Source organism: Alexandromys fortis, unplaced genomic scaffold (genome assembly GCF_014885135.2).
Source record: "Alexandromys fortis isolate MF-2015 unplaced genomic scaffold, M_Fortis_MF-2015_v1.1 scaffold_91, whole genome shotgun sequence".
Taxonomy (NCBI): Eukaryota; Metazoa; Chordata; class Mammalia; order Rodentia; family Cricetidae; genus Alexandromys; species Alexandromys fortis.
In genome coordinates, this window is record NW_026067968.1 from 6,438,852 (window position 1) to 6,453,728 (window position 14,877).

General features: G+C 55.2%; 1 protein-coding gene across 3 annotated transcripts; it reads left to right on the forward strand.

Moving 5' to 3' along the window:
• The first annotated feature begins 1,123 nt into the window (after positions 1–1,123).
• On the forward strand, positions 1,124–14,576 carry Exoc3l4 (exocyst complex component 3 like 4). 3 transcript variants are annotated; one of them, XM_050154782.1, is made up of 13 exons: positions 1,124–1,485; positions 5,330–5,482; positions 5,944–6,356; positions 7,208–7,862; positions 8,816–8,927; positions 9,140–9,262; positions 9,534–9,634; positions 9,788–9,868; positions 11,562–11,676; positions 12,003–12,122; positions 12,202–12,354; positions 12,867–12,988; positions 14,083–14,576. In XM_050154782.1, the coding sequence occupies exons 3-13, from the start codon at positions 5,960–5,962 to the stop codon at positions 14,264–14,266; spliced, it is 2,163 nt and encodes a 720-aa protein (XP_050010739.1). In that variant the 5' UTR covers positions 1,124–1,485; positions 5,330–5,482; positions 5,944–5,959; the 3' UTR covers positions 14,267–14,576. The 3 variants fall into 3 exon arrangements, with proteins under 3 accessions (XP_050010739.1, XP_050010740.1, XP_050010741.1); XM_050154783.1 differs by having other exon boundaries at positions 5,401–5,482; XM_050154784.1 differs by lacking the exon at positions 1,124–1,485 and adding an exon at positions 3,367–4,568.
• Positions 14,577–14,877: the final 301 nt, after the last annotated feature.

The following is a 14,877-nucleotide window of genomic DNA, read 5'->3' on the forward strand; positions in this document are numbered from 1 at the left end:
GGAGGCTCACACAGGTAACCCCAGCACTGAGGAGGCTCACACAGGTAACCCCAGCACTGAGGAGGCTCACACAGGTAACCCCAGCACTGAGGAGGCTCACACAGGTAACCCCAGCACTGAGGAGGCTCACACAGGTAACCCCAGCACTGAGGAGGCTCACACAGGTAACCCCAGCACTGAGGAGGCTCACACAGGTAACCCCAGCACTGAGGAGGCTCACACAGGTAACCCCAGCACTGAGGAGGCTCACACAGGTAACCCCAGCACTGAGGAGGCTCACACAGGCAATCCCAGATCTGAGGAGGTTCACACAGGTAACCCCAGCACTGAGGAGGCTCATGCAAGAAACCCCAGAACTGGGAAGTGAATGCTGGAGGAGGAAAAATTCAAGGTCATCTTAAGCTACAGAATCCCAGCTACATAAGATCCTGTCTCACAAAAAAAGAAAGAAAGAAAGGAAGAAAGAAAGAAAGAAAGAAAGAAAGAGAAAAAGAAAGTCTTTAATCCTAGCACTCAGGAGGCAGAGACAGACAGATCTCTGAGTTTGAGGCAGCCTGGACTTACTAGGTGGGCTCACATGCAATACACAGACAAATACATACAGAAAAACACACAAAACCAGGAAGGCCCCGGACTGTGTGGTGCTGTGTCCTCAACACCCAATACTGTAACTCTGGAGCATCCATACTACAACCAGCACAGGATGGGACAGGCCTGAATGTGTCCTTGGATTTCCCCTGAGTTCAAAAGTCACAACCTGCCTCCCCCAGACGCTGTGACTGCTTATACCGCCTCTGTCTAGAAGGTGCTTCTCATTCCCGACTGTGACCCTCTGGGACCCTAGGGCCCTCTCCTTCCAGCACTCTGGAACAGTATATGGCTTGTACCTGCTCCTTCAGGCATGACCGGGAACTTTCCCGACAGGTCTTCCTATCCGCCCTCTGCCTCGTAGCTCTGGCAAACATAGGTGGGACTGACGGGAACTTCCTAGACTGGAGTGGACAGAGGAATGTTTCTGGGCACTAGGGGGCTGCGTGTTCTCTAACCCCGCCCCCCATCTAGGTTGCCTCTGGCAGTGGGAGGGTCTGGCAGTCCTCAGTGGTCCCCAACAGCTCCTGCCCCCACTGCTGCAACAGAGGGCCACCCTCCTCAACTTTCACCTCCCTGACCTCTCCTTCACTAATCTCCACCTCCTTAGCGTCCCTAACCCTCCAGGAGCTCAGGGTCCGGCTCAGGCTGGCTCCAGAGCAAAGGTTGGAGTGTAGGCCTCTGGAATGGAAGGGGCGGGACTTTTCTGAAAGCGAAAGCGTGGGGTCTGAGTAGAAAGTGGGCGTGGGCGGTCCTGTGGCTGGGAAGTCCCAGCTGTTGGTAATCAAATGGGCTGTTCTGAAGACCTCCCGCCGAGACCTGGTCTCAGGATCCTGCGTGGCTGCCTTCCCCAGGACCTCTTCTGCCTGGGCAGTTAGTTATCGGCTCACAGACCAGGTATGACCCAGTCAGGTGGGGCAAGAGGGTTGAGGGCGTTTAGGCAGTGGGTGGAGACTGCTCTGGCTCTGTCAGGGGCCTTTCTGGCTAAGGGTCTGGGTTCCAAGCCCGGGCCAACTGAGCCACAGTGTTAGCTCAGTCACAGAAGGTATGCACATATCCGAGTGTGTAGACAGCCATGCGCCGTTACAGAAAGCAGAGCCACGCATGAGGCATGCAGATATGCACACAGACACAGGACACACACACAAATATTACAGAATAATCATACACGCACATACGCATACTCAGGGAAGCATGAAGATGTGCAAAACGGAAGCTCACCTACGTGTGGATGTACCACAGGTTCACAATCACGTCAGAGCCTCTTCGTCTCCTTGGCCCAGCTGACATTTAACGCCCTTCATGGATCTGAGCCAGGCTCATTCCACACTCCCTGGGACCCGTGGTCAAGTGGCCGAGACATCTCAGACCACATAACTATCTAGGGCCGGAGTTAGACCCAGAAAAGAATATGCTGTGTGCTGGGACAGCTGGTGAGGGGAGGCTTCTCAGAGAGGGGAGACCTGAGGGGTTGGCAGCTGGGAGAGCTCAGGTCACTGCTAGAAGCAAGGGCAACTCACACAGAAGCATGGAGGAGGGGTGACTCTGAGTGGACAGAAGGGCAAGAGAGTGACAGCGTGATGGGTAACCCGTGACAAACCTGGGGAAGGGCCTTGTGTGCCAAGGTAAGAAGTCTGCACTTCTGTGGGCAACGGCAACCTAGGGGTGTTTATATTTTGGCAGCTATGAGGGGAGCCTGCATATTTTTTTTAAAAAGTTTGGCTGGCATATAAGATAGCTACTGGTTGTGTTTGCAAAATCAACATATGAAATTTACTAAACTCTTTTGTTAGCCCATAACAGCCAACCTTGGGATTTCTAGTCAGACAAATATAAACAACTAAAACAGCAACCTGATGTGTTCCTCTCGGACATCTGCAGACTTGTCTTGTTGGCTTAACTGGATCCTGCAGGTGACACCCAGGATGACCGAAACCGTCTATTCTCATTCTGTTCCATGCTTTCAGGAAAGGCCCCCTAGCTTGCAGGGAACATTTCAAGGCAAGAGTGTCACAACCTCTCTGCCGTCGTTATTCTTGGGGCTTTGATGGCTAGGGGATGACCCAGTCCTAGCAAGTGGGGAGGAAGGATGTGGTTTGTTCTGGAGAAAAACTGAAACAGTAGGGGCTGGTACAGCCCTACTAGGGTAGCAAAGGGTAGAAGCAAGTCTGGGAAACTGGGGAGTCTAGACCTAGCCTCATGGTCACAGCTGGAGTTGCCCATGGTGATTTTCCTGGCCCCTGCCCCTGGCCCTGCAGCTGGGACTGTTGCTTGACCTGGAAAGAGATGAGCCCAGGGCCCGGACTGGCCTGGATCTGCAGGATCCTGGAGCTGAGTACCAAGCTTCAGTCAGGGAGTGGCTGCAGTGGAGAGAGGAGATAGAGGGCCAGGGATGGGCCTTGTGGCCAACAGAGGGAAGGCATGGTGGTGAAGTCCACAGATCAGCCCAGTGGGCACCAGAATGGCACCTAGCCAGGCCAGCCTCACGTGGGGCACCCACTCACACTGCATAGTCCATACTTTTGAACTGTGCTCTGGGATGAAAGAGAAGGGAGACAGACAGACAGACTCTCACGCCTGGAAGAAACTACATCACAGTAGGGACAGTCCTGAAGGGCCACTGAGCAGATGGCACAAAGCTGAGGATTACTTGGAGGCAGGGGACTCACTGGGTCCTGAAAGCTGGGTCCGATTTGGAGACCAAAAGAGAGAGGGGATCAGGAGGGGACACAGCTTGGGGGGGGGTGTTGACAACTGCACATTCAGCAGGATGGAGGGGGTCCCATGAGCTAACGTGAAGCCAGGAGTGAGGCAAAGAAAGATCAGTCCAGAAGGTGGGGGGAATTCGAATGCCCAGCTATGGGGCTCAGGATGGCTTGAGGGTACCAGGGAGTCAGAGAAGGTTTTAAAACAGGGGAGTGACCCATTTGGTTTGGGGGAGGTCAAGAATGGTTTGGGTAGCTGCTGAGTGCTGCAGAGCCAAAAGTGGCATGGCCGCAGCCAGAGAGGCTGACTGCAGCCAGAGCCAGCCCGCAGCCAGAGAGGCTGCCCGCAGCCAGAGCCAGAGAAGCTGGCCACAGCCAGAGCCAGAGAGGCTGATTGGCGTCCTTGAGGGCCCTATAGTGCAAACCTGGTTTTATATGAGGGTGATTGAGCAGTCTGAGTGAGTCCAAAGACTCCTTATAACCTGCCATGAAATTCACGTGTTCCAGCTGTCCTTCCTTATCCAGAATCTGTCCCCAGACTCCCCTGCAAGGACTGCCAAGTCCGACTCCTGTCTTGGGGTCCTCACAGGGAAAAGAGCTCTTTCGGTAGCACCCAGTCCTCTAGTGCTCATGAACACACACTAATCACCCTTTGTCCCTAGCTTCTGGAGAGACCTGGTTGGGCCAGGCTGAATGGCTTGAGGCTGGCCCCTTCCCTCTCTAAGCACCCGGGCAGATAAATCAAATGGGGCAGATAAAACTCCCCAACTTTGTTGTCATGAGGATCAGACCTTTGTCAGCACTGAAGTGAAAGCACACATGGGCAGGGTTTAGTAAACAAAGGGGAGCTCTCCCCAATCAAGGCAGGACCCACCTTGTCCTTTCTCAGTACCCCTGAGAGAACACAACAGACCGTCTCCCACACTAGGTGCTGAAGGGCTCCATTGAGAAAGAAGCCAGAGTTTGCTGTGTATGGGTCACATCTGTGTGGAGCTGGGTCCCTGAACTGGGTGCCAGGGCAGGATAATGACCTGTGACCAGGGTGGGGCTGATAAGGCCACAGCCAATCACTTGAGCCTCTCTCCTTCCTTGAAAGCTACTGGTGGCCTCTGGAGCTCCAGAAATGTAGGCCTCAGCTGACTCTGTCAGATACCTTGCTGGAGGGCTAGAGCGTAGGGGCTGGCCCCTGTCCAGCATGCCTTAAGTCCCAGGAAAGCGCAGTTCCTTCCTGACTCACCCAGGGATCTGCTCTAGCTCCTACCTGGATTTGTCCTGGTATGATGGGGAGTCCTGAAGAGGGCTGGGAGCTATGCTTCTGCTCGAGCTAGCCTTTCTTCTTTCTTTCTTTCTTCTGCTCGGGCTAGCCTTTCTTCTTCCTTCCTTCCTTCCTTCCTTCCTTCCTTCCTTCCTTCCTTCCTTCCTTTCTTAAAGATTTATTTGCTTTATATTACGTGTGTGTGTTTTGCTTGCACGTATGTCTGCATACCATGTGCATGCCTGGTGCCCTTGGAGGTCAGAAGAGCACACTGGTTGCCCTGGAACTGGAGCTACAGATGGTTGTGAGCCACTGTATGGGTGCTGAAAATTGAACCTGGGTCCTCTGTAAGAGGAACGAATACTCTCAACCATGGGCCATCTTTTCAGCCCAGTCCAGCCCTCTTTTGGTTCAGTTTCTCCAAAGGCATTTGGGGAGCTTACTGGCCCAGTACCATCCCCCACCCATGTCTAGCTTGCACAATGTGGTGGGCAGAAGGTTCCAGTGGCCAGGAAGGCTGTCTCTTCTCTCCCACCCCTAGCTAAACACACACTCAGAAAGCAAACAGTTAGGCTTTGCTAGCTGGAAGAGAATATGGTGGCGGTGCCTGCCAGCAGCCCGAGCAATGTGTCTCTCATGCTCTTGAGCCCACTACTCACTCCATGGGGTGAAGGTTGGGGGGTTGCAAGAGGGGGAAGAGCAGCAGGTAGGAAATGTATTGGGATTCCTCAGCTCCAGGTTAAATATAGACCTGAGGCCCCTCCCACGACCTTCCCTTCAGGCTGTGTGGTGAAGATAAGTGGTTGGGTGCCTGCGGCTAGGGCCCTAGGGCACCATTGTACCCTCCTCCAGCTCCACGGAGTCTCGGAAGGGAATGCTTCTTAAGGAGGTTCCTGTTTGAGCAGAAGTGATCCTGCGTCTTGTGCTGTCAGAGGTGAGCCCACATCTCCGGAGGGGCTAAAGTGGGGCTGGGGGAGGAAGGGATGGGGAGAGGTTTTGGCCTTAGAATCTAAAATCCTAGACGTCTGGGATGTGGGTACTGGACCCTTCCCTTGTGGTTGTGGGTTGTGGGTTTCCCAGAATGAGTGATGAACGTTCCTAATTCAGTGAGAACCGCTCGGGCTCAGTAAGGTGGCCACCTGGGAGAGAGCCTTTGGGGATGGCACCAGGGAGGGAGTAGCTGTCTGCATCTTAGCTCCAGCTGCACTCAGGCATGCAGAAGGCTCTGGCCAGCCCAGTAGCTGGCAGACATTTCCTTTTCCATAGAAGAAATCAAGCCTTCCTGCACTCCTGGGTTCTACTGAGCCCCAGAGAGCTTCCCGGGCTTCTGTGTCTTCTTCCTGGGCTGGGCAGCCTCCAGCCCTCTCGAACTGCTTTCTCACACCCCGCCCCCAGCTTTCCTGCTGCCAAGATGCCATTGCCATGGACAGTGACCGCTGGGCCAGAGCTCCAAAGCCCCAAGGAGCCTGGGAAGTCACAAACCCTAGCTCAGGGCACCCGGAAGTCCAACAGTATGAAAGAGCCAAGTATTCACCACGGGGACACTCTGAAACCCAGCCTGAGCACCCTGAAGCGGACCTTCTTCCGGACCAGCCTGCCAGCTTCCACCCACAAACCTAAGGAGGACCAGGGCCTAATCAGGCGAAGTTCCCGCCTGTTCCGGTCCTTGAGACGGGCCCTGGATGAAGGCCTAGCTGCTGGGCACCCTCAAGTCCCTGCAGTGACAGAGAAGCCTTCCAGTGTCACTGATGGTATCAGTCGGCAGGCATCCACGGGGATGGGACCTGAGGATCTGGAACTCCAGGAAGGTAGGGTCTCATACAACAGTGTGAGAGGAAACTGAGGGCAGAGAGGGCGGGAGCTGAGCCAAGGTATCCCCACATACCCAAATCCTGCCTTCTGCACCAATTCTTCCAGGATCTAGCAAGGGAAATCTAATATACCCACTGGGCAAACAGAAAAGTCAGGCTCAACTAAGTGACTTGCTGGTGTCTTACTGCTAACTATAAGAGAGGTGGGATTTGAACCCAGATCTGCATGGCTTTTCACCACTTGGCCCCTTGAGCAAACTCATACTAATTATTAGGCACTGATTCTCTCAGATCACAGGGTCCCAGAGGATCATAGGGCCACCGTCACCTGGAGAGGCAGCTAGAGGGACTGCTCAGGTGAGCACACAGTGAACTTGAACTCTCAACAAGGGATCCATCAGAAGTAGAGAAACTCCTCCAACAAGGGGCAGGCAAAGAGCAGCCCAGCAGAGTCAGCAGAGAAAGGCTGACTCTGGACATTAGGACACACCCAGTTGAGCTCTGAACCTATTAGACCTGCAATTACAGCCACACATGAGAACACCAGGACCAGTTCAGCAGAGATGGGAGTGGGGGTGTGTGCAAGATAAAAGGTACCCGGCCCCATATTGCCGTGGAGTCAGAAGATGACCCAAATTGTTGTTTTCAGCCAGGTTTGGGATCCTGGCTCTGCTACCTCAAACGTGATTCTAATTAAGCAAGGTCTTCTGGCAGGTGGAGCAGTTCAATGGCTCACAGAACATCTGGGTAATGGCCAGGCAGCCCAGCCCAAGACTCTGGGAGCAGCCTAGATGTCTAAGACCCTGTGCTGGTCCCTCCATTGACCCCTTTCTCACCTGCGCTTGCAGAGAGCAAATCCGTGACAGACCTCATCACTGAGAGGCAATTAGTGAAGGCCTTCGAACAGTTGCGGTACCTGGAGACGCGGCTGGTAGCAGACAAAACCTCACGCACCTTTGCGCAGGACCCCACCGCCTATGCTCGGCGTGCTATGGACGTTTGCCTACATTACGATGGAATAGCCGCGGAGATCGGAGCCATTGTGCGCGAGGCGCTGGGTTCCGAAGGCGTGGATGGAGAGGCTCTAGCCGAACTGGCCCAGGTGGTGAACTTAGAAGAGGAGGCCCATCAGGCCCCCCAAGCCGACGGTGACTTCTTGAGTACGCCCCGCCACTGGCGCCGGCACTGGAAGGACGCGGTGCAGCGCAGCGCCCAGGAGCGCGTGCAGCGGGCTGGCGTCAAAGTCACCCCAGGGGCTGCGGAGGACTCTTCCGACCTAGCCCAGCTTCTGGCTGAACTCGGTAGCGTGGTTCGCCGTGACCTGCAGAAGGTGCGATTAGAGATACAGCCCGCTTACGAAGCCACCGATTTCCCGGTGTGGGAGACCTACTTGCGTGCCTTTCACAGCGCGGTGGCCCAGCGTTTGCAGGAGCTGGCGCGAGACGCCCACGGCTGTGAGCAGCTCTATGTGCTGTTAGACTGGGCCGCCAATGTGTACGGCAGGTGAGTCCTGAAATAACAGTTTTTACGGCAGAAGCGGGGACCATTACCCACCAGGAGAGCTTGGGAAACAGCTGCGAACACACAGGGCACCTTTCTTCCCCATTCCTTCGCAGGCAAAGCGATGGGGTGCCAGGAAGACTGGGGATTTTGTCACTCTTTCTCTTGTGCTAGGCTGTGTGCTCCCATCCCAGGTTCTCCTAAAGGACCACGCAGCTACAGGTTCCCAAAGCTAGAGAGTCTTTCATGTGCACCTCACACCAGAGCCAGGAGCCCCTGAGCCCTGCTAGTCCCTAAAGCGACTGCAAATGCATTAGAAAAGAGCGGCTTTCCAGGCAGGACACCACTGGGAGTGTGGGTTCAGCCTCCTTTCCCTCTGGGTGAGCATCCATCCATCCCTAGTACTGTGTAACAAGAAGGGTGTTGTGTAACAAGGGTACTTTAATTTCCCAGATGAATGGGCCCCAACTTTGCCACAGGCCAAAGGGAGAAGAATAAGCGAGGGAGAAGGCTGTCCAAATCCTGGCCTCTTTACATTGCTGTGGTCAGGCCGTCATTCTCGGGCACCCTGATTTGGGTTACATGGTGATGTGTGTGTGGGGGGGGGGGGTTGCTTAGAGCTCAGTCTTTAATGTAGGCTAACCACGAGGGTAGAGGTCACATTGAGGCAGTCTGGCAGAGAGAGGTCCATCGGAACAGCTCCTTAAGCCTTCTGAGCAGGCCCAGCTGGATGCTTGAGTGCCAAGAAGTCCAAGGCAGCCGGCAGAGGCTTTCGGGAAGGGAAATGATGGCATAGATCTAGAGGGTAGAGGACTGGAATGTGTCAACAGAAATGGAGTTCAGAGACCTAATGATGACTTTGGACTTTGAGCCTGATTAGGGAGAGGAGGCAGCTGGTGGGTATCAGAGCTCCTCCTGGGTCCTCAGCAACTCTTCCACCCCATCTTGCTTTTCAGTCCTGACTTCCTAGGCGCCCCAGACTTGGCACTGCCCACCGAACCGCTACCCCCACTCCTAGAGCCTGCTTTGTGGGCCCGACTGGAAAGTGACTACACTAACTTCCTAGAGGTGAGGCTGGGGAGGCTCCGGGCTCCAGAGACTGGGACCGGAGGCTTGACTCCCAGAATTGGGGTTGTGCTGGAGGCACCTGTAGGCGTGGTCTGTGGATGGGGTCCAGTGACGCTAGTCCTTCCAGGCGCAAAGTGGGGCTTGGAAGGCAGGGGGAGCTCTTCCCTTCCTCGTGGATGGCTTCTAATCGCAGCCCACTCCTAATCCCACAGACAAAGATCACAAGCTGTTTTGATAGCATCTTGCACCTGGAGCAGAGTCGCTGGGAAGCCGGCGAGGAGCTGGAAGTGTTACAGGGCCTCTACCATACGCCCCTGTCCATCGATGTGCACATGGTGCGCACGGGAGAAGGCTGAGGAGGGGCTTGGTTCTGGCCTCAGTCACGTGGCGGAGATCCCTCAGAGCTAAGTTATATGAGAGGGGAACCTGTGGGGGTGATCTAGGCCCCTGAAGCACATGGCCAGTCTAGGTTACAGCTCTCAGGTCTGCCGGTGGACTCTGGGATTGGGGTGGGGGTGACCCTCACATTGGGGCAACTGAAAACTGCAGACAGAGGTGGGCTGGGTTCGAGACTCTACTGCACTCAGCGTGTGGCATCCCTGACAGCTCGTGGCTGAGCACGTGAAGGCGGCCGGCGCTATCTCCTCGGAGCTGGAGGCCACCACCCTGCAGATCTGCGCACGTGCGCTCTGCCTCTTTGTGCCCAGGTGCGGGTGGCATTCTCAGCCCTGGAAGGGTGGGAGATGACACGGCCAGGAGTGGGCGGGGTCCACCGGTCTGAGTGTGAGACCCTCATGACTGGTGAGGACCTAAAAGGGCGGAGATCCGAGGTCAGAGGAATGATCCTTTTCGATCCCCAGGTTTGAAAAAGCATTTCTGGCGTCGAAGGCGGTGAGCGTGTGCTACCTGGGCGCTTACATTAACGCTTGCGTGGAGATGAGGTAGGTCGCCCCAGCTCCAGGGCGTTGCTGAGCACTGCCAGCAGGAGGCGCGCGAGCCACAGGAAAAAAAGATCCGAAGCAGCGGAGGCTGGGCAGGCGGGGATGATGGGGGATGCGGACACGGGGAGGGGCGGGGAGCGGGAGGGGGGGTTCGGGGTAGTACCTCCTGAGTGTTGAATCTTATGGGTTCCCCCGAGGCCTTCCCGGATTGTCCCCTCTCCGCCCTGGCCCTAATGTGTTCAACAGAGCTAGGGTCATGGAACGATTGGGGAATGTGGAGCTTCAAGGCTGACCAGAGGCTGAGGAGATAGGGATCCCCTGATCCCAGGGCTCCTCGCTTATTTCCTTCATCCCATTATTTCCTCAATCCCATTCCGTTCTTTTTTTTTTTACCTCCTCCTCGGAGAAGCTCCCTCCTTGAACCCCATCCTGGACAATCTCAGGCGCCTCTACTTTCAGAATGCAAGGCCCTCCCTTTCTGTTTCGGAGAGACGGCTACCTTGCCCTGACCCCAGGCACACTGGGTACACTCTTCCCCACAGATATGTTAGGCTGGGGAATGTAGCCATTAACAGAAGGCATGAGATCGAGGTTTCCTGGTTGGTTCGAATTCCTGTGTTGCCCATTGTTGGCTGTGTGCCCTGGGACATCACTTCATCTCTGTGCCTCTTGTCTTCTAACAAAGCCAGAGCTTGCTTCCTCAGACTGTGGGCACTCAATTCATATGAGCTCTTTATGAGCGCTTGCGATACACCAGGCACCATGTGCCTGCTTCATCCACCTCATCCCACGGCCAGGGTACCAGATACAGATGGACAAGTGGATACTGGTACAACCAGGAAGTCACACAGCTAGAACTTAAACCAGCTCTGCCTGTGTCCCAAGAGTGGCCACACTGATGCTCTGCTTCCCAGTATGCTCTTGGCTACTCTTCAGCAGTGGGGGTGGGGAATGGTGGGGGGGGAGGGGGAAGAGGGGGATATGGACTATACAACAACAATGACCACTCAGCCCCAGGAAGCGTTCTCTGTCTGATAGCTAGCGCTGTGCACTGGTAGAGCCTGGTCCTCGGTTTTCTCAACAGTGAAGTGGGGTACTGTCATCCTCAGAGGCATGATGAAGCTCAGTGGCGAGTTTGTGCCAGACATGGCTGGGTGACAATGTCCCAAGAGGCGTGGAGGGCTGTCCCAAAGCTGCCAGATGGGACCTCTGTCATGGAGTTGAGCTTCCACTCTGCTGCCAGAGTTTGATTGGCTCCCATGACTCTAAAACTGTCCCCTCATTCAGTTCTGCTTCCATGGCTGCTACTCTGTACCCCTCCAGGGTCTGCCCTTCACAGCAGTCTGAATCAGCGGTTCTCAACCTGTGGGTTGAGACGCTTTGGTGGGGATCGAACAGTCCTTTCAACAGAAGTCCGTGTCAGGTGTCTTGCATATCAGATATTTACTTTACAATTCATAACAGTAGCAAAAATTCTTACAGTTATGAAGAAGCAATTAAAATAATTTTATGGTTGGGGTCACCACAACATGAGGAACTATATTAAAGGGTCGCAGCGTTAAGAAGGTTGAGAACCACTGGTAAATGAATGAAGTCCGTGCAGTGCCCAGGCTGCAGGGTTATGCTAGCTGGGTCTTATTCCCCAGCCTCTTTCCCCCTGCCCAGCTTATTACTTGTCTTGGCCCCTCCCCAGAACCAGCCTTCTGGCCAGGTTCCCTGGAACCGTAAAGGAACTGGAGAAACCCCTTGTGGCTGCCACCAATAGCTTCCAGAAGCACCTGCTTCAGATGACACAGCAAGACATACAGGTGAATTGGAGGTTTTCCATGCCCAGCGGTGCCCTCCGTCCCTGGCATTCCTTCACCCTAAGTGAGTTCCCAGCTGAGCAAGAGCAGTTGGGAAGCACCTACCATTCCACTGTAATCCCTTCCTCTCTGTGACCAACATCCGAGCTCTGGACAAGCAGGGCCTGACAAGACACTAAACCCAAACCATGCCCACTGAAGGAGGCATTCTGGGAAAGGCGCAGTGATAAAAATCTGTGCTCAGGAAAGAGGATGGCACAAGAGAACCCGGCGGTGAAGGGGGTTAGGAATGGCGAACGGAGCTCACTCCCATGTCCCTCTGTCCCCAGCCGTTATTCAAGATGCTGCATACCAAGAGCTGGCTCACACAGGACACACTGCGTCCCCTCATGGTCAAGGTGGTGGACTTTGCACATCATCTTGAGCATGTGACCCCACTACTGGCACAGGTACCAGGAAGTGGGGTGGCTGGCATGGGTGTGCAGAGCCCATGCCTTTTATCCTGACCCAAAAACCTCACTCTTCCAGGAGACTCTGCAGGAGGTTCACCGTTTTGTGGTCCGCGAGTACCTGGGGCAGGTGCTGAGGCCCCACGAGAGGTTCAGTGGCCTGGACCGTGTGAACGGCTCCCATAAGATGAGCCTGGACGCGCAGGCCATTAGCAACACTTTCCAGGGCCTGGTAGGAGCAACATCTGAATGTCAAGCAGGGCTCGGCCTCTGGCCAGTCAGGCACTTTCTACTCTCATCCTGTAAAAAAACAAAACCCAGGGCGGGTGTAGGAAAGGGTCATAGAGAAGAGAGGTGCGGGCCCAGATGGGGAGGCCACTTCATATTTGTGCACAGTTGCAGATGAAGGTGAAGGTTGTGATGGGCAAGATCTGTGGGCGGTCTCTCCCTACTCGGATCCGGGACAGTCTGAGCCATACCCAAATTTCTTATCTGGGCTGCTGGTCTCCTACTGTCGGCAGGCTCCTTGCTGCATGTCCCTGGTCAGGGCGAGGATTTCCCATCTGTGCAGACAAGAAGCCATCTCTACAGAATCTTTGCAGATGCTCCCTCTGTCCTTTGCCCCAGTGGCAAACCACCCGCGGGAGATACATGGGATGGGTGTAGCAGGGGACTAAAGGAGGGGTTGTACTAAGGAGCTCCACGGGGAAGTGGACCGCGGCACACATCTCCCTGTCTTCTCAGGGCTCTGAAGCCAAGTGGTTGGACCAAGCCATCCTGTGCGTGGCTGAGATCCTGGGCGAGACCTACAAAGACGACATCCAGCGGCATCTGGAGACACTTATACGCAGCTACCCAGACATCAGGTTTGCAGGCCTTCCTCCCCCACTAGCTTCTGACCAGGAGTCAGGAGTAACTGGCACTCGCGCCTTCAGCAAAGTCCTGTTGGCTGTGACTGCGGACGAGTAGGACAGGGAAGAGCCACTTTATCCCGGCTGAGAGAACTCAATGCCTCAGCGGAGCATGCGCACGAGGGAAGGGCACAGGGACTTTAGGCAAAAAGGGCCGTCTCTCCCTGTGTTCTCTATCACCCGTGGACAACGCGGCTTCCCCTGCCCCCAGGCGCAAACCCTCTCTGGAATCCCTCTGAGGCTTCGACAGAAAGGAGGCTCGGACCCGGATCCCGGGTTGTGCGGGGTGCTTAGTCATCGGGAACCCGTAGGGATCCCGGTTCGGCTCTTTCCAACGTGCTCAGAGATTCCGGGATGGAAAGCCGCTGAAAGGCCTGGTCCAGACCCTTCCCTGGCTCCCGGCTGCGGCTGCGGACTGCCGGTTTGCTCTGCCAGATTTGGTTCAGGCTGACGATCCCATCTAAGTTTTCAGTTTCCCTACAGATCTTTGGGGGTTCCCCAGCCTGGGTTTGGCCCTCCCTTCCTAGCTCCAAGCCCTGGACAATTGTGGGGAACCAGTAAGGAACAGTGGCTCAGGGTGCCACTTTGTACCTTCCTCTCCCCCACTCACCATCCCTCTCCAGTCTCCAGATTCCCCCACCCTGCTGCTGCTTTGTCTTGCACACAGCCAGGACATTCCCCTGGCCTCCACCTCCACCCCTCTAGCTCTCTGTCAGTTTCTGGAACCTTCCCTAGATCAGATTCCTTGCTTCGCCTCTGCTCAAAGCTTCTTTCGACTGTGTGCGTGCTCCCTCCCCTATCTCATGCCTGTGTGCTTCTAGGTTTAGTTGCTGTGCACCCCCAGCTCCACAATCCCGCCTCCTTTTAGAACCCTCATCCCCTCCCAGCCTGGGATGGTCCCAGCCTTTCAGCCTCTTTGACCCAGCTCCAGGAATGCTGGCTGAATCATACTTCCTCCCAACCCTGGATCCTGTCCTCTCTAGGGGCGGGGCGGGGCTGGAGGGTACCAGGGTCACCACTCTGCGGTAAGGACCCCCATGTCTTTACAGGCGTGACCACGTACTGGCCATTCTGGCGCTGCGCAGACTCGGTCGCCGTAGGAATCATAATCTGTTGCAACACACCCAACACTTGCTGAGGGCAGCGCCTGAGATCAGGCCCTCCCCACGCCGTGTGCTCTTTGAAGAGATCGAAGTGCCCACCTTCGTGGACGTGTTGATCACGTGCATCTAGGCTGAAGGGCAGGCAGGAGATGGGTGGGCGGAGGGTCTGTCACCCTCCCCGTGACTGACCCCAAGAAGGAAGCCTAGTGAGTCACTCTGGCCCTACCCGCAGCTCTGAAGCCTGGAGCCATGGAATTTTTTATCTGTTAGGGGGACTCAAGAGTGGAGGCATTCCAGGCATTTGTGGGGGAGTCTTTCGGGGTGGCTGAGGCTCCTTCCAGGACTTCAGGCCAGGAAGGTTTCCTTTTCTAACTGTCTGGTGTATCCTCACTACAGTAAGTGGCTGAGTATTCTAAAAATAAATGTGAATTAAAATAGTGCCTACAGTTGGGTAAACTAAGCTGGTCAGTAGGCGTGGTGCTGGCAGACTGTGGTGACTATCTGGTTGGGAGGCATGGTCTGGCCGACTGTGGTGACTAGCTGGTTGATGCTGGCTGATTGGTGACTTGCTGGTAGGTCAGCCCTTTGCTGACCACTGAATGAACCAGATGACTGAGGCAAGTCCTGAGCTGGAAAAGCCCCTGCCTGTAGCTGCGGATACAGGCTTTTAGGGGCTGGAGAGATGGCTCAGAGCCGAAGAGCACCAGTTCCCTCTCCGGAGGACCCTGGTTAGGTTCCCAG

What these genes read in the sequence shown, in the direction of transcription:
- Exoc3l4 (XM_050154782.1), top strand. Translation starts at nt 5,960, where the DNA reads ATGCCATTGCCATGGACAGTGACCGCTGGGCCAGAGCTCCAAAGCCCC. An exon ending in CTCTGCCTCTTTGTGCCCAG is followed by an intron (nt 9,635 to 9,787) that starts GTGCGGGTGGCA and finishes TTCGATCCCCAG; the next exon opens with GTTTGAAAAAGCATTTCTGG. An exon ending in CGCAGCTACCCAGACATCAG is followed by an intron (nt 12,989 to 14,082) that starts GTTTGCAGGCCT and finishes ATGTCTTTACAG; the next exon opens with GCGTGACCACGTACTGGCCA.